This window comes from Chelonia mydas, chromosome 1 (assembly GCF_015237465.2).
Source record: "Chelonia mydas isolate rCheMyd1 chromosome 1, rCheMyd1.pri.v2, whole genome shotgun sequence".
Taxonomy (NCBI): domain Eukaryota; kingdom Metazoa; phylum Chordata; order Testudines; family Cheloniidae; genus Chelonia; species Chelonia mydas.
Genome location: NC_057849.1, coordinates 347,650,132 through 347,677,223, shown reverse-complemented (window position 1 = coordinate 347,677,223; position 27,092 = coordinate 347,650,132). Strand labels below are relative to the sequence as shown.

The 27,092-nt window shown below is 56.7% G+C and overlaps 2 protein-coding genes across 3 annotated transcripts in view; both read left to right on the top strand.

The window, feature by feature from the left end:
- The first annotated feature begins 297 nt into the window (after positions 1 to 297).
- The window catches only part of SHANK3 (SH3 and multiple ankyrin repeat domains 3), a 755,611-nt gene continuing 728,816 nt past the window's right edge, over positions 298 to 27,092 (top strand). The window contains exon 1 of one of the 2 annotated variants that reach the window (XM_043522025.1): positions 298 to 343. The gene's annotated coding sequence lies outside the window, so the exon portion shown is untranslated. The remainder of the gene's footprint in view (positions 344 to 27,092) is intronic. The other variant, XM_043522029.1, reaches the window with a different exon arrangement.
- LOC119566769 (histidine-rich glycoprotein) lies at positions 2,041 to 2,997 on the top strand. The gene has a single exon (XM_037903763.1). It carries the CDS (start codon positions 2,041 to 2,043, stop codon positions 2,995 to 2,997), a length of 957 nt encoding a protein of 318 aa, XP_037759691.1.

Sequence of the window (27,092 nt, the reverse complement as noted above, 5' to 3'; positions counted from 1 at the left end):
CGCGCACACACACACACACACCCCTCCATCACGGTACAGGCCCCACAACACACGTACACACAGACAGAGCCCTCCCAAGCCAGGCATATACACGGCCCCCCAGCCCATCTCCGCCCAGCATCGCTACTTCGCCCTGTCTATGGGCTTCCCTCCCGCGTTGGGCCAAAGGGCTCATTCAGTGTCTCAGCCTGGGGAGGCGGGTTCTGTCCTGTGGCTGGAGAGGGGGCAGGCGAGAGCCTGAAGGGGCGTCCTTTTCCTGGCAGGAAAGGGGCAGAGCCAGTGGCTGCAGGTTTCCTTTTGGCACTGGCCCTGAGCGAGGCCGGGAGCAGGAGCCGCTGTGGAGGTAAGTGGGGCCCGCTGGCTGGGCCCGCACTGAGTTCTGGGCCGAGGGAACTGGCTAGGAGCTGGGCCTCCCTGGACGTGGGGGGGGGCCACTGGGGCTGGGAGAGACCCTCCTGCTTCGCGATGGTGGCTACTGCCCATCATGGGCCCGGCCTCCCGAAGCGCTGGCACCGCCCCACCTCCAGAGTCCACTGTGCTTGGCTCTCCCGGCAGACCCACCCGCTCCCTGCCCCGAGGAGCTGCCAAGCCAGGGAGGGCACGACGGGGAAGGGGCAGCAAAGCAGCCAGGGCACGGCTCATGCACTCGCCAGGGCTTTCCTCCTCCTGTCTAGCAGGGAGTGCTGGGCACTCTGCCATTTGCTCTGCCCCAACAGGGTGGGGCCCCGCGCTCTCATGGGCTCTGCTGAAGCCCCATTGTTGGGCTCCAGGAGAGCGGAGTCAAGCCCAGCTTTAGGGGCAGGGTCCTGGCTGGCTCTGTGGCCAGGGCCATGAGGAGGGTGGGCAGAGCAGCCTGCTGCCTGGGCCAGGCCGGTGGCCAGGGCTTGTGCTGTGCACGGAGAGCTCCCTGGTGAGCCGGAGTCCAGCCGCACACTCCTTTGGGGCGTGCACGGCTCAGTGCCGCACTCTCAGCTGCTGGCGGTAATTCCCGTGTGCGGCAGGGAAGCGTCTTGTTGGCACATGGGAAATCTCACTGGCAGGGAGGGCTGCAGCCTCTCGCCCCTGCACGCCCTGAGATGGGCCATGCACCAGCCTCCTCCCCGTTCATTAGCTGCTCCAGCAAGTGGAATCCTGCCTGCAGATTTGTGCGTGGGGGGATGGGGGGGGGGGAGGAAGGTGGTGGCGGGAGGGGCAGGAACAGATGGGAAGAGGGGGCTGAGAACATTTTAACTCGCCTGAATTTCATGGTGTGAAAATTCGGTTGATAAGGAAAGATTAAAAGAGCGAATGGCACCAAGCAATAAGGGTGTAGGTACAATCAGCTGCATTCCTGGAGCTCCCCGATGGTGCTAGCGTCACTGAGAACGATTGTGGTGAGCGAGTTCTACCTCCCCCCAGCCCACGCACACCCACCCCCACACACGTACACGCAGATGCACACATCCCCACATCCACACTACTCACACCACACATGAACACACATCCACACTCACACACACACCCATATACACACACATACACGCAAATGCTCACACCCCTACATCCACCCCCCCCACACATGTACATTCACACACCCACATCCAGGTACACGCAGATTCACGCACCCCCACATCCACACACACAGGCATGCACACACACACACACACCTCGCTCTGGGCTGAGTTCCTGAGTCTGTGCTGTCCTTTGTACTTGTCACAAAAGTGATGTTTACGACCCCCACTCCAGGCCCTAAAGGGCACCTGAGAATCCCCCCTCCCCCCAGGGCAGGGCATGGCCTTGGGCAGAGCCCCCGGCTCCCCACCCCGCAGGGCAGGGCGTCGCTGAGGACAGAGCCCCCAGCTCCCCTCCCCCCCCAGGGCAGGGCGGGGCCAAGGACAGAGCCCCCAGCTCCCGTCCCCCCATAGAAGGATGTGGCCATGGGCAGAGCCCCCAGCTCCCCTCCCCGCAGGGCGTGGCATGGCCATGGCCAGTGCCCTGAGCTTCCCCCTACAAGGTTAGGGTGTGGCTTAGCATAGAGCTGCTTCCACACAGGCGTGTACCATGCCTGTGTGCACACAGGTGTGCCATGCCCACCACCTGCACCCAGGAGTGTACCATGCCCACCACCTGCACCCAGGGGTGTACCTTGCCCACCACCTGCACCCAGGAGTGTACCATGCCCACCACCTGCACCCAGGGGTGTACCTTGCCCACCACCTGCACCCAGGAGTGTACCTTGCCCACCACCTGCACCCAGGAGTGTACCGTGCCCACCACCTGCACCCAGGGGTGTACCGTGCCCACCACCTGCACCCAGGGGTGTACCATGCCCACCACCTGCACCCAGGGGTGTACCGTGCCCACCACCTGCACCCAGGAGTGTACCTTGCCCACCACCTGCACCCAGGAGTGTACCATGCCCACCACCTGCACCCAGGGGTGTACCGTGCCCACCACCTGCACCCAGGGGTGTACCGTGTCCACCGCCTACACCCAGGAGTGTACCGTGCCCACCTCCTGCACCCAGGGGTGTACCGTGCCCACCGCCTGCACCCAGGAGTGTACCGTGCCCACCTCCTGCACCCAGGGGTGTACCGTGCCCACCGCCTGCACCCAGGGGTGTACCGTGCCCACCGCCTGCACCCAGGAGTGTACCGTGCCCACCTCCTGCACCCAGGGGTGTACCGTGCCCACCACCTGCATCCAGGGGTGTACCGTGCCCACCTCCTGCATCCAGGAGTGTACCATGCCCACCACCTGCACCCAGGGGTGTACCGTGCCCACCACCTGCACCCAGGAGTGTACCATGCCCACCTCCTGCACCCAGGGGTGTACCGTGTCCACCGCCCACACCCAGGGGTGTACCGTGCCCCCTACCAGCGCACAGGGGTGTACCATGCCTGCCGCCCACACACAGGGGTGTACTGTGCCCACCGCCCGCACTCAGGGTCGTACCGTGCCTGCCACCCATACACAGGGGTGTACCGTGCTGGCATGCACACAGGTGCACGGTGCTGACCCATGCACAGGGGCTTTGGGGGAAGCAGGGCCTGATGGGAGAGGTTTAGACCCCCCTGACTGTGGGAGGCTCCCCAGCTCCGAGCAGAGACCCCCTCACTCCGCTCGTGGCCCCCCGACACTGCGTCTGGTCCCTCTCGTGTGTGCAGAGGGTGCGTGTGAACCAGAGTGGCTGCGTCCTGGGCTGATGTGCCCCTGGGTGTTCCCACGCCCCCCACAGGAGCCCCCCACCTGGCTGCTTTGGCCGGGGGGCTCAGGCAGGGCTCACGGCCCCCACAGTTTGTGAGCGGATGGCGCCACCTGCAGGGAGAAGGCCCCAGCGGGCCGGGGCTGGGGGCCGCCAGAGGCCAGGACTTGCCCTGGGCACGCGCCCGCCCCGGGCAAGTGACACCCCCTGGCCAGAGGCAGCTTTCGCCCCAAGGCCTGGGCCTGGGGCGGGGTGGCCCACGGGGCAGCTGCTGGGCCAGGTGGGGCTGGCTCCCAGAGGGGAGGGGGATTCCGAGGGAAGGGCGCCGAGGTGAGGGGTGCTCAGCGATGGCGGCATGGGGGGTGGGTAGAGAGCTCTGGCAGCTGGCTGTGCCCTGGATTCCTGTCCCCCCAAAAGGGAGCCAGCTCAGGGCGGGGGTAGTGTTTCTGAGGGGCGCTGGGGCGGGGGGGGGTGGCACCTGCCGGGTACCCCCAGGAGACCCAGCCCCCCCGCCCGGCTGGCTTTGAACTTTCCTTCCCTCTCCCTCTCTCCTCACACATACTCCGGTTGCCATGACAACACCTTAAACTAACACTCGGCTCCCCAGGCTGTGAGGGGGGCTGAGTTCGCAGGAGAAATTTATCTTTCTTGTTCCTCTCCCGAATCCCCTCCGCCCCCACCCCCAGCACTCCGCTCGCTCGCTCGCTGGCTGGCTCACTTGCACGCTGGCTGGCTCCTGGCGCTCGCCAGCGCTGCTATGGTTACTCGGGCCCTGCCATCCTCTCCCTGTGCCGTGAACAGGCTCTGCTCCAAAGGTAAGAGCTGTGCTGGCCCCGCGGGCACCACACCGGGCTCAGGGCTCGGGCCGGCTCCCGCTGCCCCGCAAACTAGCCACAAGTGGGGTTCCCTCGGCCCAGGCAGGGGAGGCGGGTGGGGAGCCCTTCAGGACTAATTAAACACAGCGGGTGTGATGAACATGGGCACGGACAGAGCGGCGAGCGCATGTGCTGGTGGGCATGTGTTTCGAGGTGTGTGTGCCAGGGAATAGCCATCGTGTTTGCACGTGTGGGAGTGCGGGCACAAGCAGCTAGGGGCTGTGCTTTCCCAGCGTGCGCGCCGGGGGAGAGGGGGCACGTCTTCACAGGGAGCATGGGGGAGTGCTTAGGCCGGGGAACGGGGGACATGTCTGCACAGGGGACATGTGGGAGTTCGTGTGCTGGGGAATACGAGTTGTGCTTTCACCTGGGGGGAGTTGGTGACTAGGGGCCGCACGTTCACGGGGTACACGTGGGAGTGCGAGCGCTGGTGAATAGGGGCCGTGCTTTCATAGCACATACACATGCACGCATGTGCTGGTCAGTAGGGCCCGGGAATTAACAGGGTACGTGTGGGAATATGTGCGTTGGTGAATAGGGGCTGTGCTTTTATTGGGTACACGTGGTAGTGTGCGTGCCAGTGAATAAGGGCCGTGCTTTCACAGCACACTCAGGAGTGTGTGTGCACTGGTGAATAGAGGCAGTTGTTTCACAGCACACACATGGGAGTGTGTGCACTGGTGAATAAGGGCATGCTTTCACAGCACACACACCGGAGTATGTGTGCACTGGTGAGTAGGGGCCATGCTTTGACATGGTACAGGTGGGAGTGTGTGCGCTGGTGAATAGGGGCTGTGCTTTCGCAGGGCACACATGGCAGTGCTTGTGCTGGTGAATTGTGGCCGTGCTTTCACAGGGCACGTGTGGTAGTATGTATGTTGGTGAACAGGAGTTGTTCTTGCACAGGGCACACGTGGGAGTGTGTGCTGGTGAGTAGGGGCTGTGCACAGGGGAAGCAGCGGTCATTTCTCAGGTGCAGGGTGTCCTTTGGTGTGTTTGTGTTATTGAGTGTTTGCCCTTGTGGGTTGTGCTGCACAAATGACTGCGCATGCTCATTGCTGGCACACGTCTCTGTGGGTAGGTGCCCAGGGTGTCATTTTTCCTGTGAGTGTAACGTGCATAGACTCCCTGCGTGCCACACCATCGCCTGCCCCAAGTGTTCCAAAATCACGGGCAGGTCCACAAACGTGGGAGGTTGTTCCAGTGGAAGTGCTGGGACCCTCCTATTTGCCTGTCTGATTCTGACCCTTCAGACTGCACTGAGGTCCCGCTTTGGGCTTTTCTCTGCAAGCACATGGGCCATGCTAAAGTTGAGGTTTTCCTGTAATCGCCTCCTTGTGGAGCTGGGTCAGGTGCCACACCACGCTTGGCTAAATCAGTGGAGTTGTGTGTGGGTGTCTGTTTGTCTGAGCATGCATGCGTGCTGTTGTGTGCACGTGTGAGTATATCTGTAATCAGACAGGAGTGCAACAACGGGGGACCCAGGTCTTCCCTTGGCCATAGACCAACACTACTTCAAATTCACTCCAGGGAAGGAGAGGGGAGAGAAGTCCCAGCCAGTCCCAGTCCCTCTGGTGGGAGGGGAATGGGGAGAGGTCCTAGCCGGTCCCAGTCTCTCTGGTGGGAGGGGAGGGGTGGGGGGAGAGGTCCCAGCCGGTTCCGGTCTCTCTGGTGGGAAGGGAGGCGGGAGAGGTCTCTGACCAGGCTCCCTGCTTCCCAGAACCCTGGGCCGCCATCTCTTCACACTGCTTCCTCTACCTCTTGCACTCCTGGGTCTGCTCCAGAAGGGGAGGTGGTGGCTTGGCGAGGACTTGCGTGGCAATGCAAAGAGGGGAAGGGGAACCCCGTGTGCATGCGTTCACCTCCCAAAATGCAATGCATGCACACAGCAGGATCCTGCTGATGAGGAAGTTGGATGTAACATATGCTGTGACCTCTGCTACTGGATAGGTAACCTGGGGACTGGGCCCCCCCCCCGGGCCCTCTCCTGAGAAGAATGTTGGTGGCACCCCTGATTTCAGGGCACTAGCATGGAGGGAGAACAGCCTTGAGGAAGCAGACTGGGCTGAAACAGGAGCCCAGTCTCTTGTCCCTGGCATTTAAGCCAAGGCAGGAGCTCCTCAAAGCCCTCGGTGATGTACATATTATGGCAGTCTGTGGCAAGGCATCATGGGAAATGTAGTTGAACATGGAGGTCATTTTTGTGGTCCTGCCTGTGGCGAGGCCTGGTGGGAAAAGGGTGGGGGGTGACTAGTATATAACCAGCTCCCTTGGCAGTCCTAGGCGGAGATTGAAGGGAAGGGTTTGTGGACAGAATTCCTTGGGTGCAGTGAAGGGTTCAAGGTGTGATGGGAAGCTTTAGAACCGACCCTCCTGCAGGCATCCACTGTTCTCTGGGTTTGTTCTCCCTCTGTGCATTTCTTTTTCCTCTTCAAGTGATTGCACATGTCCATTCCGCTTCAGGTGTGTGTGCCCAGCACACCAAAGTCAGGTATCCATCAGGGCAACATATGCACCCTCTACACACTCATGCCACTAGCCGATTGTATTAAGAGAGGAGCCTCCCTCAGTTCCTTCTCACTAGCCATGATCGGTAGTTGAAGCACGTGTGTCTTGTCACACAAGTTCCCATTTCTCTCAGAGAAAACTTCTTTACACTGAGTATCAGAGGAGTAACTGTGTTAGTCTGTATCCACAAAAGCAATGAGGGGTCCGGTGGCATCTTAAAGACTAACAGATTTATTTGGGCATAAGCTTTCATGGGTAAAAAATCCACTTCTTCAGATGCATCTGTAGAAGTGGATTTTTTACCCACAAAAGCTTATGCCCAAATAAATCTGCAAGCCTTTAAGGCGCCACCGGACTCCTCGTTGTTTCTTTACACTGCTGTCAATAGTTTGAATAGTCGGTTTAGCATTCGTTTTAGGTAGTGGTGCTCGCTTGGCTTTTTGTTTTATTGTTTTGATATTTCAGCTTTTACTTTATGTCATTGATGCCCGGGATCAGGAAATGCCTATGCCTCTGGAATTTAAATACTGCTCTGGCTGTATTTAAATCTCTGCCAGTCAGTGATCCCTACCTCCGCAGTCTAAAGTGTTTGGGAGAGGGACATGTTTGGGGTAAGCGCCTGATCTGCAGGAAGTTCAAGACTAGGGCCAGGAAATCCAGAGAGGGGATGGTTTGACACCCGCTGACGTAAGCGGCACTGCATCCTCTCTCAGAACTCAGCCACTCGGTACGCAGAGCCACCGACTCTGCTGCGCCTCGGAGTGCCCCTCTGGGCAATGTGCTTCCAGGGACTTGGGAAGGAAGCATCATTCTCCATCTCTGGTGCTGCGCAAGAGACAGAAGTCAGACAATCTGCATTCTTCAAAGCCTAGGAGACCTTCCTCATCAAGGAGACCCCAGGGCCTGGCAAACCAGGGAAATATAGCTTAGACAAACCTGCTATAAGGTGGGTGCATAACTGGTTGGAAAACCATGCTCAGAGAATAGTTATCAATGGTTGACAGTCCAGCTGGAAGGGTATATTGAGTGGGGTCCTGAGGGATCTGTCTTGGGTCTGGTTCTGACCCAGTATCTTCAGTATCTTCATAAATGATGTGGATAATGGCATACAGAGTACACTTATAACGTTTGCAGATGATACCAAGCTGGGAGGGATCGCAAGCGCTTTGTCGGACAGGATTAGAATTCAAAATGGTCCTGACAAACTGGAGAAATGGTCTGAAATAAATAGGATGAAATTCAATAAGGACAAATGCAAAGTATTCCATTGAGGAAGGAATAATTAATTGCACAAATACAAAATGGCAAATGACTGCCTAGGAAGGAGTACTGCAGAAAAGGATCTAGGTGTTATAGTAGATCACAAACTAAATCTCAGTCAACAGTGTAACACTGTTGCAAAAAGAGCAAACATCATCCTGGGGTGTGTTAGCAGGAGTGTTGTAAGAAAAACACGAGAAGTAATTCTTCCGCTCTGCTCTGCGCTGATTAGGCCTTAACTGGAGTGTTGTGTCCAGTTCTGGGCGCCACATTTCAGGAAAGATGGGGACAAATTGGAGGAAGTCCAGAGAAGAGCAAGAAAAATGATTAAAGGTCTAGAAAACATAACCTACAAGGAGAGAGTGAAAAAATTGGGTTTGTTTAGTCTGTAGAAGAGAAGATTGAGGGGGGACATGAGAACAGTCTTCAAGTACGTAAAAGCTTGTTATAAAGATGGTGATAAATGGTTCTCCTTAACCACTGAAGGAAGCACAAGAACTAATGGGCTTAAATTGTAGCAAGGGAGATTTAGGTTAGACAACAGGAAAAGCTTCCTAACTATCAGGGTAGTTAAGCACTGGAACAAATTACCTAGAGCAATGGCTTTCAACTTTTTTTCATTTTTGGACCCTTAAAAAATTTCGAATGGTGGTGTGGACCCCTTTGGAAATCTTAGTCATAGTCTGCAGACCTCCAAGGGTCTGCAGACCACAGGTGAAAACCACTGTTCTAAGGAAATGACAAAATTTCATAGATCCCGTAGGCATAGTCTGTGGACCCCTAGTAGTCTACAGACCACAGGTTGAAAACCACTGACTTAGGGAGGTTGTGGAATCTCTGTCACTGGAGATTTTTAAGAGCAGGTTAGACAAACACCTGTCAGGGATGGTCTAGATCAGGGGTTCTCAAACTGGGGGTCATGACCCCTCAAGGGGTCGCAAGGTTATTACTTGGGGTGGTCGGGAGCTGTCAGCCTCCACCCCAAACCCTGCTTCACCTCCAGCATTTATAAGAGAGTTAAATATAAAAAATGTGTTTTTAATTTATAAGGGGGGTATCACACTCATAGGCTTGCTGTGTGAAAGGGGTCACCAATGTAAAAGTCTGAGAACCACTGGTCTAGATAATACGTAGTCCTCCCTAAGTGCAGGGCACTGGACTAGATGACCTAGCGAGATCCCTTCCGGCCTACATTTCTATGATTCTGTGACCTTCCAGGAGCAAGTTGGGTACCCAGGTTAGAGCCCCAGATTAGGTGAGGCACTTCCCACTACCACATACTTCCTTGGCCACTCATGTGAAGTCATTGACTCTGCACCAACCTTGGCACCATTGAGACTGATTCCATTGCCGGGGCCTTGTGTGATTTCAGCTTCATACAGTGCTCTCAATACCGACTACACGTGAAGAGTAGGAAGCAGCTAAAGATCTTTGCCTTTCGGTACTGGGCTCCCTGATTCTACAGGCTGTAGGGTTATCAGTACCGCCTACCTCTTCACAAGTGCCGGTGCTGTCTACAACTTTGTCACCCTATCATTCGATGCCGGTTTTGACATAGCAGCCCTTGGTACCGATGACTGCCAAGACTTCAGCACATCTTCCAAACAAAGGCTTGGAACCGTCGGTGGGTAAGCCCTCACTTCCAATCATAGATCTTGACTGCCAGTCCTTTCTACTCCACCCAATACCCTGCCTCCGTGGCCCTCCGATTACTCCTATTTATCTTTGGAGTCGGAGGTCGGATCTTACACATCCCAGTCATACAACAGGAGATCTCAATTTGCCCTCCTCCTCATGAAGATCAAGGTCTCAGCACTGATGCTCCCACAGGAGTAGATCCAGGGATATGGCCATGGGACACTTATAACTGGGACCCAATGCCTTACCAGTGGCCATTCTGGAATCTGTGGGGGATGCCCCCAACTTCTTGAGCTTCTCCAGTGCCTTGAATATTCAAATCTCCTCCAAGGCAAAGAGTCATGCCCCGTGCCAATCCAAGTTCCGACCTTGGTACCCATCAAGAATCAGAGGTTTTACAGTCATAACTGGACCCAACTGATATAACCTCATTACAGCCACCAGTGCACCATCCTGTACAGCCACCCCTGAGTACATCTTTGTCCTCTCTTGATGAAGCAACAGTGTTGGAGTCATCATCCCAGATTCAGGACAATTCTAAGGCCTAACAAGAGTTATGAAAAAGAGAGGGCAGCTCCGTGGGTGTGCAGGTAGAAACGGTGTAGGGGAATCAATGTAAATTGGTGGATATCTTGCACACTTCAGGGCCTGGTAGAGTAACTCTACCAATTAGTGAAGCCATCTTGGAGCCCACAAAAAATTGTGACAAACCCTGGCATCTCTTCCACCCACTGCTGAGAGAACAGAGGGGACATACCAAGTATCATCCCAAGGTCCCAAGTACTTCTACATGCAGCCCACCCTTGTTCTTTGGTGGTGATTGCACTCAACGAGAAATCACATCATGGATGTTCCAAATCTACCTAAGGATAAAGAATAAAAAAAGCTTGATTTTTTTGGTAGAAAAATGTATTCATGCTCAGGGTTACAATTTAGAATTGCAAACTACCCGGCTGTCTTGACCAGATACGATTTCTCCATGTGAGACAATATGGCTAAATTCATCGACAACTGCTAGACAGGCTAAGCAAGAATATCAGGCCATGCTGAAGGAAGCTTGTCTGGTATCTGGCAACTTGCCTCAGTTGGCTGTTGATGGTACACACTGTGCCAGGAGTGACAGCATCTGTGGTCACAATGCGACACTCCTCTGGGCTGCAACCTGGAACACCAGCTAAGGGCCAGCAGATGAGTGAGGATTTCCCAGTAGAGGATCCTAGTTTGTTTTGGGGAAAATGGAGAAAGTGCTGCATTCCCTAGAAGACTCTAGGGCAGCCCTTGAGTCTCTGGGGTGTTTACACCTGGGTCTTAAGAGGAAGCAGTTTCATCCTCAGACTCAGCAGAGGTACCCCTTGTATCCACCAAGGCAGCCTGAGCATATGAAGAGGTGCCATAAATCCGAAAGAGAGAGGGTTGCCAACTCCTCCTCCTGCAATAGCTCCATGGAGATAACCCACGACAGCTACTCAGTCTATCTGACTCCTTAGTCAAGGCCAGCGTACCACCTTGTTGGGATCGGATCTCTCTCCCTCCCTCTGGCAGCAGGTTGTCCCGCTTGCTAGGTTCTTGGAGCCCTGTTACAACTGATTGAGTTTGGGTTCTATCCTGCAGCTTGTCACTGTTCCCCCACACCTCCCACTTCCCTGTCCCTTTTCAGGCACTGATCTCATGGCCTGCTCTCATTACAGAAGTGCAGTCTCTTTGCAATCAGAGGCTATAGAACCGGTACCTCCTCAGCACTGGGGGGAGAGATTTTCCCATTTCAAAGTCCAAGGGAGGCCTCAGGCCTATTCTCGATCTGCGAAACCTGAACAAATACTTAACAAACAGAAAGTTTGGCATGATTACCCGGCCTGTGTTATCCTGTCCCTAGATCCCGACGATTGGTATGCTGCCTTCAACTTAAAAGACGCTTACGTACACCTGGCCATCCGCCAGACCCACAAGATCACTGAGGCAAAGGTTCCTTGTGGCAAAGGTCTATGATCAATTCACAGCCCCCTGTTTAGTCTGTCCTCAGCCCCTTGAGCCCTCACAAAGTGCATGGAGGTGGCGGCGCTGCCTTTCAGGAAAGCAGGCAGCCAGGTGTTCCTGTCCTGGGTGATTGGTTGGTATGAGGATGATCCAGGTATCAGGTGGAGATCAGCTTTGAGCAGATCCAGGCCCTCTTTTGTTCCTTGGGCCTGTTAATCACCAAGGACATGTCAGTACTGCTTCCTGTACAACCAGGCTTCTCTCCAACTAAGAGAACCTGAGCTCTGTCCTCCTTCCTGGACAGCACTGGTTCTCCGACCTCTTGAATCTTTCCATCCAGGAGCCCACGACTCGTCCTCACATCACAGACATAATTTCACAGAACCACAGCCAACTGCTGAACCCCAACCCTTCCAGCCTTCATCTGATAGCTGGGATGCTGGGTGACGACCAGTTCAGAGACAGAGTGTTCCCTAGAGGTTCTCCGAACCCACAGAAAGCCATCCCCCAGGTCTAACTTCCTTTCTTGGTGTGGCCCAGCAGCGGGGTCTGCCTCCTGTGCACTGTTCTCCTCACTTATTGGAGCATTGACTCTACGTTAAAGGGAAAGGGCTCTCCCTCAGTTCTCTGAGGGGTCAGCTGGTGCAACTGCTGCGCTCCATCCCCTACAGAGGGTAGGTCTGTATGTTGCAACCCTGTCACTGTATGATTCTCAAAAGGACTGGACAGGCACTTTCCACCGGTAGAGACCCCACACCTCCATGGGGCCTGCATTTGGTTTTGTTGCCATTAATATGTCCAGCTCTTGAATCTATGGCTCTGGGTTCATTTCGGCCTCTCTCCACAAAAGTAGCTATTACTTGCACCAGGAGGAGTAGCTGGGCTTTGGGCATTAGTAGCAGACCCCCCACCCATACACAATTTGTTATAACAAGTTATATTTGTGCCCACATCCTAAATTTCTGACTACAGTGGGCTAGGATTTCCACCTTAATCAGTCTATCTATTTACCAACATTTTTTCCAAAACCTCCTTCATATAAGGACAAAGTGACACTTCACAGTCTGGACGTCCACAGGGCTTTAGCCTTGTACCTGGACAGGACGAAGCAGGTTACAGGGACCCCTCAGCTGCTTGTTTCCTTCGCTGATAAAATGAAGGTGGTGCCTGTCCTGTTGCAGAGAATACCTTCCTGGACTGGATCCTGGCTTCTGCTGTGCCTTGGTACTGCTCGAGGACCTCCACTGGGAGAGTGTCAGCACACTCTCCATGGGCTCAGCGGTGCCAGCAGGGTTGGACAGGTGCCCATCAGTAGCATATGCAGAGCTGCAACCTGGGCACTGGGGCATATGTTCACTAGCCACTGTGCTCTCTCCCAAGCCTCGAGCGCTGAGGCTAGATTTGGGAGGGCTGTGTTGCAATCGTGGCTCAGATAGGCTCTGAAACCCTCCTCCATCCTGAACTGGTTGTGTGTCATCTAATGTGGAATGGACAAGTGCAGTCACTCGAAGAATTAAAATGTTTGCTTACCTGTTCTGTAACTGCTGTTCTTTGAGGCGCGTTGCACACATCCATCCCACGACACACCCTCCTTCCCCTCTACTTTGGCATATATGTCCTGGATTCCAGTGGGAACGAGCTGAGGGAGCGCTGGGCTGGCTCTGCCCTTTACACCAGCTGCTGGGAGCATGCGTGTGCGAAGGGTGCACATGCTGCCCCCGTGGGAACCACCATGGGAGGAAACTCCAGCCCAGCTCCAGGTACATGGGGCAGGCGCACTCCTGAAGTGGAATGGACAGGGGCAACCCATCTCGAAGAACAGCAGTTACAGGGCAGGGAAGTAACCACTTTTCCTTGAGCTCTGCCTGTCCGGCTGCTGTGAGGCTGGGTAATGGCAGGCTTTGGGGCGCATGTGGCCAGGTGATGGAGTGCACTTGTGTGCACGTTTCACATGGCTAGTTATGCTTTGGTGTGCAGCAGTATGTGACTATCAGGGAGTGGACAGGTTGGGTGTGAATATGGGCTGTGAATGTGTGTGCTGTTGGGTGTGAGCCAGTGGTGTGTGTGTGTGTGTGTGTGTGTGTGTGCGTGTGCCTGCCTGCCTGCCCGCGTGTGCCCCTGTGTGCCCGTATGTGTGTGTGTGCCTGCATGCCAGTATGTGCGTGTGCTGTGTGGGGGGGAGCATGTGTGCCTGCGTGCTGGGTTGTGCGTGTGTTTGTGTGTGCATGTGTGTCTGTGTGCTGGATTGTGTGTGTGTTTCCATGTGTGCCTGTGGGCTGGATTGGGTGTGTGCGTATGTGCCTGCATGTTGGGTTGTACGTGTGTGTGTGTGTGCGCCTGCAGGCTGGGTTGTGCGTGTGTTTGCATGTTTGTGTGTGCCTGCGTGTTGGGTTGTGTGTGTGCTGTGGGGGTGTGTGAGTGTGTCTGAATGTTGGGTTGTACGTGTGTGTGTGTGTCTGCGTGTGTGCCTGCGTGTTGGGCTGTGCGTGTGCTGTGGGGGTGTGTGAGTGTGTCTGAATGTTGGGTTGTGTGTGTGTGTGTGTGTGTGCCTGCGTGTTGGGCTGTGCATATGCTGTGGGGGGGTGTGAGTGTGTCTGAATGTTGGGTTGTACGTGTGTGTGTGTGTCTGTGTGTGTACCTGCGTGCTGGGTTGTGCGTGTGCTGTAGGGGGGTGTGAGTGTGTCCGAATGTTGGGTTGTACGTGTGTGTCTGTGTGTGTCTGTGTGTGCGCCTGCGTGTTGGGCTATGCGTGTGCTGTAGGGGGGTGTGAGTGTGTCCGAATGTTGGGTTGTACGTGTGTGTGTGTGTCTGTGTGTGTGTCTGCGTGCTGGGTTGTGCGTGTGCTGTGGGGGGGGGTGAGTGTGTCTGAATGTTGGGTTGTACGTGTGTGTGTGTCTGTGTGTGTGCCTGCGTGTTGGGCTATGCGTGTGCTGTGGGGGGGGTATGAGTGTGTCCGAATTTTGGGTTGTACGTGTGTGTGTGTGTCTGTGTGTGTGCCTGTGTGCTGGGTTGTGCGTGTGCTGTAGGGGGGTGTGAGTGTGTCCGAATGTTGGGTTGTACGTGTGTGTCTGTGTGTGTCTGTGTGTGCGCCTGCGTGTTGGGCTATGCGTGTGCTGTGTGGGGGGGTGAGTGTGTCTGAATGTTGGGTTGTACGTGTCTGCGTGTGTCTGTGTGTGTGCCTGTGTGCTGGGTTATGCGTGTGCTGTGGGGAGGTGTGAGTGTGTCTGAATGTTGGGTTGTACGTGTGTGTCTGTGTCTGTGTGTGCGCCTGCGTGCTGGGTTGTGCGTGTGCTGCGGGCGTGTGAGTGTGACAGGCAGGGCTTTGTTACGCGGAGCTGAGTGAAGGGTTCCTGTGACAGCTGTGCCAGGAGCGTGCTGAGCTGTCAGTCCCAGCAGGAGCCGTGGGCTGGAGCAGGCGTCACTGGGCAGGCTCTCTGGGTTGCGCGTTGCAGACTGGACCTTCCTAGTCAGTGACTCTCTTCTGAGCTGCTGTGGATTAGAAGGGACCCGTTCGCTGTCCAGCTGCACTGGGCCTGCCACCCTGACTGGCAGCAGGGCCTTGCCGGGCTCTGACAGAGACCAGGGGTGGAGCCATGGAGGGGAGAGCCCACGCAGGGCTGCCTGGGCCTGGAGCCTGGGTTTCCTGCTCTCCTTGGTGCGGCGTTATGGGAGGGGGGCGTTGGCAGAGGATGGGCCCCTCTCCTGAGCTCAGCACGTCTGTGTAGTACCAGGGTGTGGGAGCCCCTCTGATCTCTGAGACGGGGAGCCAGCCTTGTCACTGTGACGCCTACCTAGGTCTGGCCCTCCCAGGCCCTGCCCTGATGTGTGTGGAGGGGAAGACTGGCTTCTCTGGGCATTATGGTCGTGTGCCTCCGGAGACGTCAGGGCCCCACTCTGCTGAGGTGCGGGATTGGAGCTGTCACCAGCGCATGCATCCTCGGCCCCAGGTACAGCCCATCGACCGGGGAACAGCCCAGAGGAGCCCATCAGAGAGTCCTTAGTCATGGTCAGTCACATGCTGCCCCTCCAGGTGGCTGTGCCAGCTCCCTCCTGCAGAGCCCAGAGGGGATAATGAGGCCCACAAGCTCGATGCAGAAGGGGAGGAGAGCCAATGAGACGACTGGGTCATGAAGCCACAGGATCGGTGCTACGCCCCAGCTTGTAAACTGTCTCCTAGAGGAGCCCCCGCAGTGGGCCAGACCCCCACAGGGTCTCACTCTTTCTCCAGGGAGACAATGGAGCCTCACCGCCTCCCAGACCAAGCTTCAGGGCTCCAGCCTTCCTGCTTTCTCCCGTCAGCTCTGCCCAGCGAGTCCAGCTGAGAGAGACTCCTGCTCAGAGGCTATTACACGCTTTGGGGCCCGTGCACTGCAGAGACTCAGGGAGCCTTTCCAAAGCAGGCGGGTTTATCCACGGACTGCAAGTCCTTAGGGGAGCACAGAGAAAGGAAAGTTATGGCACAGCCCATCTGGCCAAGCCCGTGCCAGCCACTAGCCAAGCTGCCCTGGACTCCATTTCAGACTGGCCCTCTGTCGGTCCCAGGTGAGAGCAACCCAGCCTCTCCCAAAGCCAGCTCTTCATGCCTGCCTGTCACCTCTCAGACCTGTGTTTCTGAGGCGGCTTCTGCTCAGCTTCTCCGCTGCTAGGAGGGGCAAGAACCTCCTTCCTCAGGGTCACTGATTTCTAGTGTCAATGTTCGTGCCATTGTGGTTTCCATCGTCTCCTTGGATTGTCCATTGATACATTAAGGATGGCTGGCTCCTTAATGACACATTATGTCCATCCCAGACAGCTGGCCGCACACACACCTTGTGTTGTCTACACTGCCCCAAGAGCAGACCAAACCCTCTGGCCCCCACTGGAGAGCCAGGCAAAGTAGAGGGGGAAACTGAGGAACACACAGGCTCCATACAAATATTACAGAAAATTCCCACTTTGTCACAATGTGCTCAGAGCAGCAGGGGAGGAGGGAGAGGGTTCTAGGGTCTCCTCCTCACCTCATACAGAGACAGGCTTGAGCCCTGAAGCAGGAGGTTGATCTCTTCCAGAGCTCTGTTAGCAATGGCTATTACAATGCTGGATACTCTCCTTTTCCAGGGGACTGTCCAGTTCCTTTCTGACTTAAGTTCTGAGCCTTGGTGCTGCTCTGCTCCAGCAATCCCTGCTGGCTGAGCAGCCCCTTGCCATCCAGCGTAAGTTAGAGCAGCCCCAAGGCTTCAATAACTTACTCCAAGGCTGACTTGGTCCCAGTCAGCCTTGGAGATAAGGTATAGCCAAGGAGGCTAGAGCTACCTCTGCTGCCATCTCCATGCACAGACGCTGGGCTGACACTGAGCCCGTCTTGGCGAGGCCCCGGGATTGGGCTCTTAGTCAGGGTTAGGGTTCTTCAGTCCCCTGCGCAGCAGCAGAATCCGGTGACATTAATAGTGACAGAAACCAACAGAAAAAACTGTGGACTGCCACAGGGCATTCTGGGACTGGGGGGGGCTGCCGTGGCATGGGGGTTCCACAGGGCATTCTGGGACTGGGGGGGGGGGGCTGCCGTGGCATAGGGGCTGCCACAGGGCATTCTGGGACTGGGGGGGGCTGCTGTGGCATGGGGGTTCCACAGGGCATTCTGGGACTGGGGGGGGCTGTTGTGGCATGTGGATTCCACAGGGCATTCTGGGACTGGGGGGGGGCTGCCATGGCATAGGGGCTGCTGCAGTGCATTCTGGGACTGGGGGGGTTGCCCTGGTATGGGGGCTTCTGAAGGGCATTCTGAGCCTGAGGGGTTTCCCTAGCATGGGGGCTGCTGCAGTACATTCTGGGCCTCAAAGGGCTGCCATGGAGTGGGGGCTGGCTAGGGTTGCCAGGTGTCTAGTTTTTGTCCTGGCGGCTCCGGTCGGCCGTTAAAAGTCCGGTTGGCGGTGCGGTAGGGCTAAGGCAGGCTCCCTGCCCAGTTCCGGGTGGCTCCCAGAAGCGGCCAGCATGTTCGGCTCCTAGGCGAAGGGGCGGCCACAGGGGCTCCGCACGCTGCCCCAGCCCCGAGCACCAGCTCTGCATCTCCCATTGGCTGGAACTGTGGCCAGTGGGAGCTGTAGGGGCAGCGCCTGTGGATGGGGGCAGCGTGTGGGGCCACCTGGCCACCCCTGTGTCTAGGAGCCACCCGGAGGGACATGTCAGCCGCTTCCAGGATCTGATTGAGGTAAATGCTGCCTGGACCCCACACCTCGAACCCCATCCCCCAGCCCGGAGCCCCCTCCCACACTCCGAACCCCTCATATCTAGCCTCACCCTGGAGCCCACACCCCCAGCCCAGAGCCCATACCCGCTCCCTCACCTCAACCCTCTGCCTCAGCCCTGATCCCCCTCCCACACTCTGAACCCCTCAACCCCAGCCTGGAGCCCACTCCTGCCCCCCAAACTCCTCATCCCTGGCCCCACCCAGAGCCTGCACCCCAGCCGAAGCCCTCACTTCCTCCCTCACCCCAACCCCCTGCCCCAGCCTGGAGTCCCCTCCTGCACCCTGAATCCCTCATTTCTGGCCCCACTCTGGAGCCCGCAACCCCAGCCCACAGCCCGAACACCCCAACCCCCTGCCCCAGCTCTGTGAAAATGAGCGAGGGTGGAGGAGAGCGAGTGACCGAGGGATGGAGGATGGAGTGAGTGGGGGACGGAGTCTCTGAGAAGGGGCAGGACAAGGGTATTCGTTTTTCTGCAAATAGAAAATTAGCAACCCTAGGGCTGCCTTAGTGCATTCTGGGCAGGAGGGGCTGCCATGGGGCAAGGGCTGCCGCAGTGCATTCTGGGCAGGGGGGGCTGCCATGGGGCGAGGGCTGCCGCAGTGCATTCTGGGCCTGGAACAGGGCTGCCATGGGGTGGGGGCTGCCGCAGTGCATTCTGGGCGGGGAGCGCTGCTATGGGGCAGAGGCTGCTGCAGTTAGGGTTGCCAACTTGGTAATACTTAAAAACCGGACACTTCCCCAAAAGCCCCACCCCTGCCCCATCCCATCTCTTCCCCTGAGGCCCCGCCCCATCCACTTCTCTTTCCCCCCCCCCACTGTTGCTTGCCGCTTTTCCCCTCTCACCCCCCTCGCCTGGGTCAGGAGGGACTTGCCCGTGGGGCCGTGGCTGGGAGCTGCAGCCAGCCCACGCAGGTAGGAGGCGGCCCTGGCTGAGCAGGGGCTGGAGCAGGTGATGACCCAGCGCCTCCCTACCACAGTAACCGGACTCTGCGTGTCCTGTCGGGAGAGCTGACCGGACACGGGCGAGCCCCCTTTTTGACCAGACTTTCCGGTCGCACGCCGGGCACTGGCCACCCTTTCTGCAGCGCATTCTGGGCTGGGGGGTGCTCTCCCCGGGGCAGGAGGCTTGTTTCAGCTCCTGCTGCAGTGTGTTGGGGGACCCTGGGCCACGTGGTGTGGCCGGCACAAGGGGAAGGTTATGCAGCTTCCAGCACAGGCAACGTTTACATCAAGACTGGGTGTTTTGGTCAGAGATCTGGTTCAAACAGGAATGATTTGGGGCAGCCTCTGGCCTGGGTCGCATGGGAGGTCAGACTCGATGATCACAGTGGTTTCTTTGGGCCTTGGAAACCATGAATAATCGATGAGCGCGCCTGGAAAGAAGTTGTGGTCCTGGCCGGAGATGCAGCTGAGTCTGCGTAACTCTGGCAACAGGCAAGCACTCTGGTACAATGGCGGCGTGGCTCCCGTCAGCCGTGTGGCACCAGAGATCCAGCGCGGCCACGGGGGAAGCTCCCCAGGGCTGATTTAAACCCTTCCTGAGAGTCAAGTGTTTGTGCAAACCCTTACCAACCATCTGCCCCAGCTCCCTGTCACAGCCGGCTGGGGGGACGGGCCCCGCGTAAGGTGAGAAGCAGGTTAATCAGGAGACTCTGTGGTATCATTAAATATTGAAATAGCCTTCCCAGCGGCAGCGAACGCTCCTCTCAGCAGCGGTGTCGCTCTGTGCTCGGAACTCGCGGGAGTGCGACTTACCGCCGGGGCTGCTGGCTGGGAACGGGGTTGTGCTGAGCCTGTGACTGTGTGGTAAGGAGCGTCCTGTCGCAGTGGGTCCTCTCCCCATGCCATGCGGCCTCTTCCTGTCCAGGGGGCTGGACGGTTCCCCCACAGCAAGGACGCACCACTACCGCTTTCCTGGGGTGGGGGGGCGTTCCTCTTTCAGCCCCCCATTTTCAGGAGGAGCTCGTTTGTGGGCTGCTCTCTCTCCACGTGTTCCCAGGGCAGGGCAGTGGAAAATGGCTGTGAGGAGCAAGGGGTGTTTTCCCCGGTGGACTAGCCTGGCCCCTTGGGCTCTGGGCTGTGTGGCACCTTCCCAAAGCTCACTCCCAGCCCCGGAGCCTGCAGGTCTCTTGCTCGGGAAGAGGACGATATTCTTAGCTCATTTAAGGAGTGGTTTGAATTTCCTACTGGATCCATCTGCTTTTTATAGACCCCCTCGGGGAGTGCAAAGAATGGCAGGAAAAGCTGCAGATCTGGAAGCGCTCAGCCCAGAAAGCCATTGTTCAGGGTGTGACGGAAGCCAGCTCCAGCCAGACAGGGCTGGGGCGACCTCTTCTTGCTTGGGGGAGGCGAGTGCCTGGCACTGGTAGCACAGATTTCTGCCGGGCAGCCCACAGCACCCCTTGCCCTGCGTACAGAGGTGTGGTCGACCGAGACTACAGGTCCCAGCCTGCAATGCGAAGGAGGAGCAAATCTGGGAACTGAGGCAGAGAGGCTCAAGGGTGTGGGCTGAGCAGTCTGGGAGGAGGAGCTCTCGGAGCAGCCAAGCTGGGGCGAAGGTCTGAGCTGGACGTGCTGTGGTGGTGGTGAGGTTTGTGCTCATAAGGCCAGGTCCTAGGCCGGGGGAGTCTGGCCCCTGCCTGGAGGTGGGGAGTGGCGCCTGCTCCTGGGGCGTGGCTGAGGGCATCAGCTTTTTCTTTATTCCTGGAGTGTCACCGAAAGTGTCCACTTCCTCCCTGTTTCCAGTGTCCTGGGCCTGTTGGGACGTGAGGACAGGTGGGTGGCATGGCGGCCCACTCTTCATTGGCCTGCCTTGCTGCGGGGGAGCTGGAGAAGGGGCTGAGGGACAGGCTAGTAGCTGGCCAGGATGGTGCCCCTGATGTTCTGAGTCCTGGGAAGGCTCCTGCATGTCTCAGGAAGCACGGGCAGGCTCCTGGCTCTCATGGGGCCACAGGCAGCCCAGCTATGCCCCACCGGCCCCACCTGCCCCGGGCGGCCCAGCTGTTCCACACCGGCCCCACCGGCCCCAGGCGGCCCAGCTGTGCCCCACCGGCCCCAGGCGGCCCAGCTGTGCCCCACTGGTCCCACTTGCCCTGGGCGGCCCAGCTGTGCCCCACCGGCCCCGGCGGCCCAGCTGTGCCCCACCGGCCCCAGGCAGCCCAGCTGTGCCGCACCGGCCCCACCAGCCCCGGGCGGCCCAGCTGTTGCCCACCGGCCCCACCCGCCCTGGGGGGCCTAGTTGCTCCCCACCGGCCCCTCCAGCCCCGGGTGGCCCAGCTGCTCCCCACCGGCCCCTCCAGCCCCGGGCGGCCCAGCTGTTCCCCACCCGCCCCTCCAGCCCTGGGCGGCCCAGCTGTTTGCCACCGGCCCCACCGGCCCCGGGCAGCCCAGCTGTTTCCCACCGGCCCCTCTGGCCCCGGGCGGCCCAGCTGTTCCCCACCGGCCCCTCTGGCCCCGGGCGGCCCAGCTGTTCCCCACCGGCCCCTCCGGCCCCGGGCGGCCCAGCTGTTCCCCACCAGCCCCTCCGGCCCCGGATGGCCCAGCTGTTCCCCACCGGCCCCACCGGCCCCTCCAGCCCCAGGCGGCACAGCTGTTCCCCACCAGCCCCAGCTGTCCCGGGCAGCCCAGCTGTTCCCCACCAGCCCCAGCTGTCCCGGGCGGCCCAGCTGCTCCCCAGCGGCCCCACTGGCCCCGGGCGGCCCAGCTGTTCCCCACCGGCCCCTCCAGCCCCGGGCGGCCCAGCTGTTCCCCACCGGCCCCTCCAGCCCCGGGTGGCCCAGCTGTTCCTCACCGGCCCCACCTGCCCAGGGTGGCCCAGCTGTTCACCACCGGCCCCGGGCGGCCCAGCTGTTCCCCACCGGCCCCTCCAGCCCCGGGTGGCCCAGCTGTTCCCCACCGGCCCCTCCTGCCCCGGGCGGCCCAGCTGTCCCCATCGGCCCCTCCTGCCCCGGGCTGCCCAGCTGTTCCCCACCGGCCCCACTGGCCCTGGGCAGCCCAGCTGTTCCCCACCGGCCCTGGGCGGCCCAGCTGTTCCCCACCGACCCCTCCAGCCCCGGGCGGCCCAGCTGTTCCCCACCGGCCTCATTGGCCCCAGGCGGCCCAAGTGTACAGCTCCCTTTGGGTCTTACCAGCTCATATTCTGGCCTGAGTCTTCTTGGGTGAGAGGTTTCAGAGTAACAGCCGTGTTAGTCTGTATTCGCAAAAAGAAAAGGAGTACTTGTGGCACCTTAGAGACTAACCAATTTATTTGAGCATAAGCTTCCGATGATGTGAGCTGTAGCTCACGAAAGCTTATGCTCAAATAAATTGGTTAGACTCTAAGGTGCAACAAGTACTTCTTTTCTTTTCTCGGGTGAGAGTTCTCCGCAGGGGAGGCATGTGGGCTGCAGTTGGCCCAGGCCGTCTAGGGTCCATGCCCTGCGATAATGCCACTTCCAGGGTTTATTGGCTGCGTTGGCAGAGAAGAGGCGTCTATGCTACCCTCACAGAGGCAGTGTCCTTACAGGGATGCTGTGGGTTACTGAATCAGAGCTCACACTGGGGATGGACGTCGGCTTTCCACAAGGTGGGTGAGGAGTGGCTGGACTAGCTTCCACGAGGAGTCCCCCTCACTTGGAGTCTTTGAAGCACACCTGGGAGTATCCTAAGAGCTGCTCTCACTCGGCCAGGAGCTGCGGGCTCAGTTTGGGCAGCACTGGGTGGGACAGTCTGGTCTGTGGGAGGATGCAGGGGTCTGACCGGATCCTAAGGAGAGTGGGACCCAGTGCACATCTCATGCCCTGTGCACGGCTCTCTCTGGCTCCCTTGCTCCAGGAGGTGTAAGTGGTCTGGTAAGCATGGCCCCTTTTCGGCAGTGCTGGCAGTTGCTGAGCACTGGGGTCTGTGGTTCGCGGTTGGGGGACAAGCCTCTTTGCCCTGCATTCTCCCTCTTCTCATGATGCTGTTCTGATGAGGTGTTGGTGGCTGCCAGCAAGCCTGTCTGTGATATATGGGCAATCACAGAAGCTGATGGGCATGCTTGTCACCTTTCATTCAGGTTAAATGGAAGAAGCAATTAGCTCCTTTATGGAGTAGAAAAGCAGAAACAATAGAAGCTACCACCCAAGGCTCTGGCCACAGGGTTAGTCCTGAGCAAGAGAGGTTTCCCTGGGGACTGATCCTGAACGCAGGGCTAGGGCATTGACTGGTTGCAGTGTGTGTATCTGTGCTGGTGTCAGGGAGGAAGCCAGAGAAGCAGTCAGGAGCATGGCCCTGAAAGGGATCAGGGACGGAGTTCCTTGGGGCACAGGACAGACTGGTGAGGTAGGCTTGGAAATTGTGAACCTGCCTGCTGTTTGTAAATAAACAGGCTTGCATCAAAGAAATACCTGCCTCACATTATCAGTTTCTCCTCCTAATGGAAACAACCTGGCAAGGCCCAGGATTTTGGCTAACATCTCAGGCCAAGGGGCAACAATACTAAGCCAGCATGATGAAGCCACGGGTCCCAGGGCCTGCACTTGTAGGAGGTGAAAACAGAGGCAACTGATTGTGGCTGCACGAGGATGCCTCTCATGTTGGGCACCTGTATTATTGTGTCTATCCCAGGGGTTCTCAAACTTCTTTGCACCGTGACCCCCTTCAGATAGCAAAGTTATTACATGACCCGGGGACGGGGGGCAGAACCCAAGCCCCTCCACCCTGGGTGGGGGAAGAGGGGACTGGAGCCTGAGCCCTGCTGCCCTGGGTGGGAGTGGAGCTCAGGCTTCAGCTTCAGACATGGGTCCCAGCAAGTCTAATGCTTTGGAGTCCCGACCCACAGTTTGGAACCGCTGGTATCTGAAGCCAATGCAATGGCGCGTCTCCTAGGTAGGTCTACACAGCAGCAGTGGGTCTCAGAGCGCAGCAGGTGTTCCTGCTCCTGTTCCTGCTGGAGCCGGGCTCTGACACCTGCAGTGGGGTGGGGCATAGGCCAGGCTCCAGCCCCAGTGAGTTAAGTCCACACGGCTAGTTGTAGCCTCATAGTGCGAGCCGCAGAAGCCCGAACCAGTTGTCCTTGGCTCTGAGCCTCGCTGCTGTGGGTTTTTGTGCTAGGTGACTCCCCACTCTGTGGCAGGGACCGGCTCTCCGTGTGCTCTCTGCTGGATCAGGGTCCTTGATCTCTTTGTCCTCTGCTCAGATTGTGTTTCTGGGGCTCAGCGAATGGCACAAGCTGCTGCAGTTGCTGTGAGCCTGCAGTGCCAGTGCCGTATCCCAGAGGGGAAAGAGGGTGGTAGGAAGGCAGTAATCAGGGTGCTGAAATGCCTGACCCTGTCAGGTGCCGTCCAGTGAGGATATGTGCAGCAGCTGGCACCTCTATCAATCCCTGAGCAGACTCCGTCAGCAGCCAGCTCAGGCCAGCTGCCACCAAACTTAGAAAAACTCCAGGTAAAGTCTGTGCGAGAACAAGTGGCTTTTCTCCGCTGCACCAGCATGAGCTGGCCTGCAGGCCAGGGCTGCCGGTCTCGGCTGAGACACCCGTCCCTGCAGATTTAAAGGTGTAATACATTGAAAACAAAAGCATAAGTTATAATCTAAATACATCACAGCTCATCTGCATAATTTATTCTCCTCTGAAGAGTTTAATCTGTCAGCTCCAATAATAAACTCATCAATCCCCTTCAGTGGTTGGCAGGGCTGCATTTCATGGTTCTGAGGAGACGCTAATGTTATGAGCACTGAATTTGTCTCTGAAATCGCCTCCTCTGCAGATGAATGCCTTTGGCAACACTGAATGCATATTCGGCCGATGCCACGTTCCGCGGGCCCAGACATCTTCATTTGTAATTTAGAACCAAAACCTGGTACCTAACTGGGCCCAGCTTGTCAGAGGAGTCCAGAGCCTGGGGCGGAGGTCGGGGAGAACACGTTAGTTGTACTGCACCTGGCACACTGGGAAATCATAGAACCATAGGGTATCCGGGCTGGACGGGACCTCAGGAGGCCATCTAGTCCAACCCCCTGCCCAGAGCAGGACCGATCCCCAACTAAATCATCCCAGCCAGGGCTGTGTCAAGCCGGGCCCTAAACACCTCTAAGGATGGAGATTCCACCACCTCCCTAGGTAACCCCTTCCAGTGCTTCACCGCCCCCACTCAAATGGGGGCTCACAATATCCCCTGGCAATGAGTTCCACAGATTGACTGCGTTGTGTGAACAAATACTTCCTTGCGTTTGTTTTCAACCTTCTTCCTATTAATTTCATCGGGTGACCCCTGGTTCTTGTGTTATGTGAAGGGATAAATAACACTTCCCTATTCACTCTCTCCACGCCAGTCATGATTTTGCCAGAAACAGACAGGAGTGGAGGAGCTTTGTTGCTGCCCTAAATGCCAGAGGGGTAATGGGAACATGATGATGATGATTCTTGATTTTATAGACCTCTATCATATCCCCTCCTTAGATGAACAGTCCCAGGCCTTTGTAATCTTTCCTTATATGGAAGCTGTTCCATACCCTTAAACATTTTTCTTGTCCTTCTCTGTACTTTTTCCAATTCTAATATACCTTTTTTGAGATGGGGTGAGCAGAGCTGCACACAGGATTCCAAGTGTGGGCATACCATGGATGTATATAGTGGCATTATTATATTTTCTGTCATATTCTCTATCCCTTACGTAACATGCTGTTAGCTTTTTTCACTGCTGCTGCATTTTGAGCAGATGTTTTCAGAGAACTATCCACGATGACTCCAAGATCCCTTTCTTGAGAGGTAACAGCTAATTTAGACCCCATCATTTTGTATGTGTAGCTGGGATTATGTTTGCCAATGTGCACTACTTTGCATTTATCAACAGTGAATTTCATCTGCCATTTTCTTTCCCAGTCACCCAGTTTTGTGAGATCCCTTTGTAACTCTTCGCAGTCTGCTTTGGACTTAACTATCTTGAGTAATTGTGTATCGTCTGCAAATTTTGCCATCTCACTGTTTACCCCTTTTTCTAGTTCATATATGAACATGATTTACAAGGAGAGGCTGAGGGAACTGGGGTTATTTAGTCTGCAGAAGAGAAGAGTGAGGGGGGATTTGATAGCAGCCTTCAACTACCTGAAGGAAGGTTCCAAAGAGGATGGAGCTCGGCTGTTCTCAGTGGTGGCAGATGACAGAACAAGGAGTAATGGTCTCAAGTTGCAGTGTGGGAGGTCTAGGTTGGATATTAGGAAACACTATTTCACTAGGAGGGTGGTGAAGCACTGGAATCGGTTACCTAGGGAGGCGGTGGAATCTCCATCCTTTGAGGTTTTTAAGGCCCGGCTTGACAAAGCCTTGGCTGGGATGATTTAGTTGGTGTTGGTCCTGCTTTGAGCAGGGGTTAGACTAGATGACCTCCTGAGGTCTCTTCCAACCCTAATATTCTGTGATTCTATTAATTCTATGATTCTTTGTTGAACAGCACAGGTCCCAGTACAGATCTCTGGGAAACCCCACTATTTACCTCTCTCCCACTGTAAAAACTGATCATTTATTCCTATCCTTTGTTTCTTCTTCGAATGCTGTCCCTGTGGGTGCTCCACTCAGGTGTCAGTGCATCCCGGCACCGCTGATCGGAGATTTTCAGTAGCAGTGCCTGGTTGGGATGCGCGGGCTCAGTAACCAGCTCATGGTGCCGCTGGCGATTCAACTAGTGCCCGCATGTCCCGTCTCTCTCAGTTCCTTCTCAGCCGTCCTTGGCTGCACACAGAGCTTCAACGGCAGCGTCACAACATCCTCAGAAAAGAGTTAGAAACAGTTATTAGTTAAGTTTAGTCCTCAACAGTTAGTTACTTTATAGTTGACCAAGGTTTTTCCATTTTAACCAGTTAGATTCCCTAAAAAAACAAACAAACAAAAAACCCGCTTGCATCCCGCAGTTTCGACAGGGACGTTTTCAGATATGCCTGGCTCCCCAGGTTTTAAAAGGTGCACTTCTTGCAAAGATGCAGTACCAATCTCTGATTGGATTGACACTCCCTTTGTGTCTGATGCTTAGGCGAGTCGCACATACCACAGAAGTGCGCTCACTGCAACAATCTGAAGGCTAGGGCAAGGAGAGATAGGGACCTTCAACTCAAACTCATTTTAATTGAGAAATCCCTAACGCCTGCCTCAGACCCTGGACAGACCACACCAAGGGACACCCTGGGCACAGCCTTCGTTGACAGACTAAGTGCCATCTCCTCTGTAAAATCGAGGAAAAGGGCCACATCGTCACCGAGCTGAGAACTGTTAAAAAAGAAACAGTCTTCGGCGAGATCTCTGACCGCGGTTCTGCCCTCATCCAGAGCAAGCACTGTTGAGGCACTGGGCACCTAAGGCAGGACGAAGGAGTCGAGTGGCAGGCACAAAATGGCCTCCTCCTCCACTGCACTGATTACCCCTGCAAAGGGCTCAGTCCCACAACCTCTGCCACACATGATGGCTCCCCCTCC

What these genes read in the sequence shown, in the direction of transcription:
- LOC119566769 (XM_037903763.1), top strand. Translation starts at nt 2,041, where the DNA reads ATGCCTGTGTGCACACAGGTGTGCCATGCCCACCACCTGCACCCAGGA.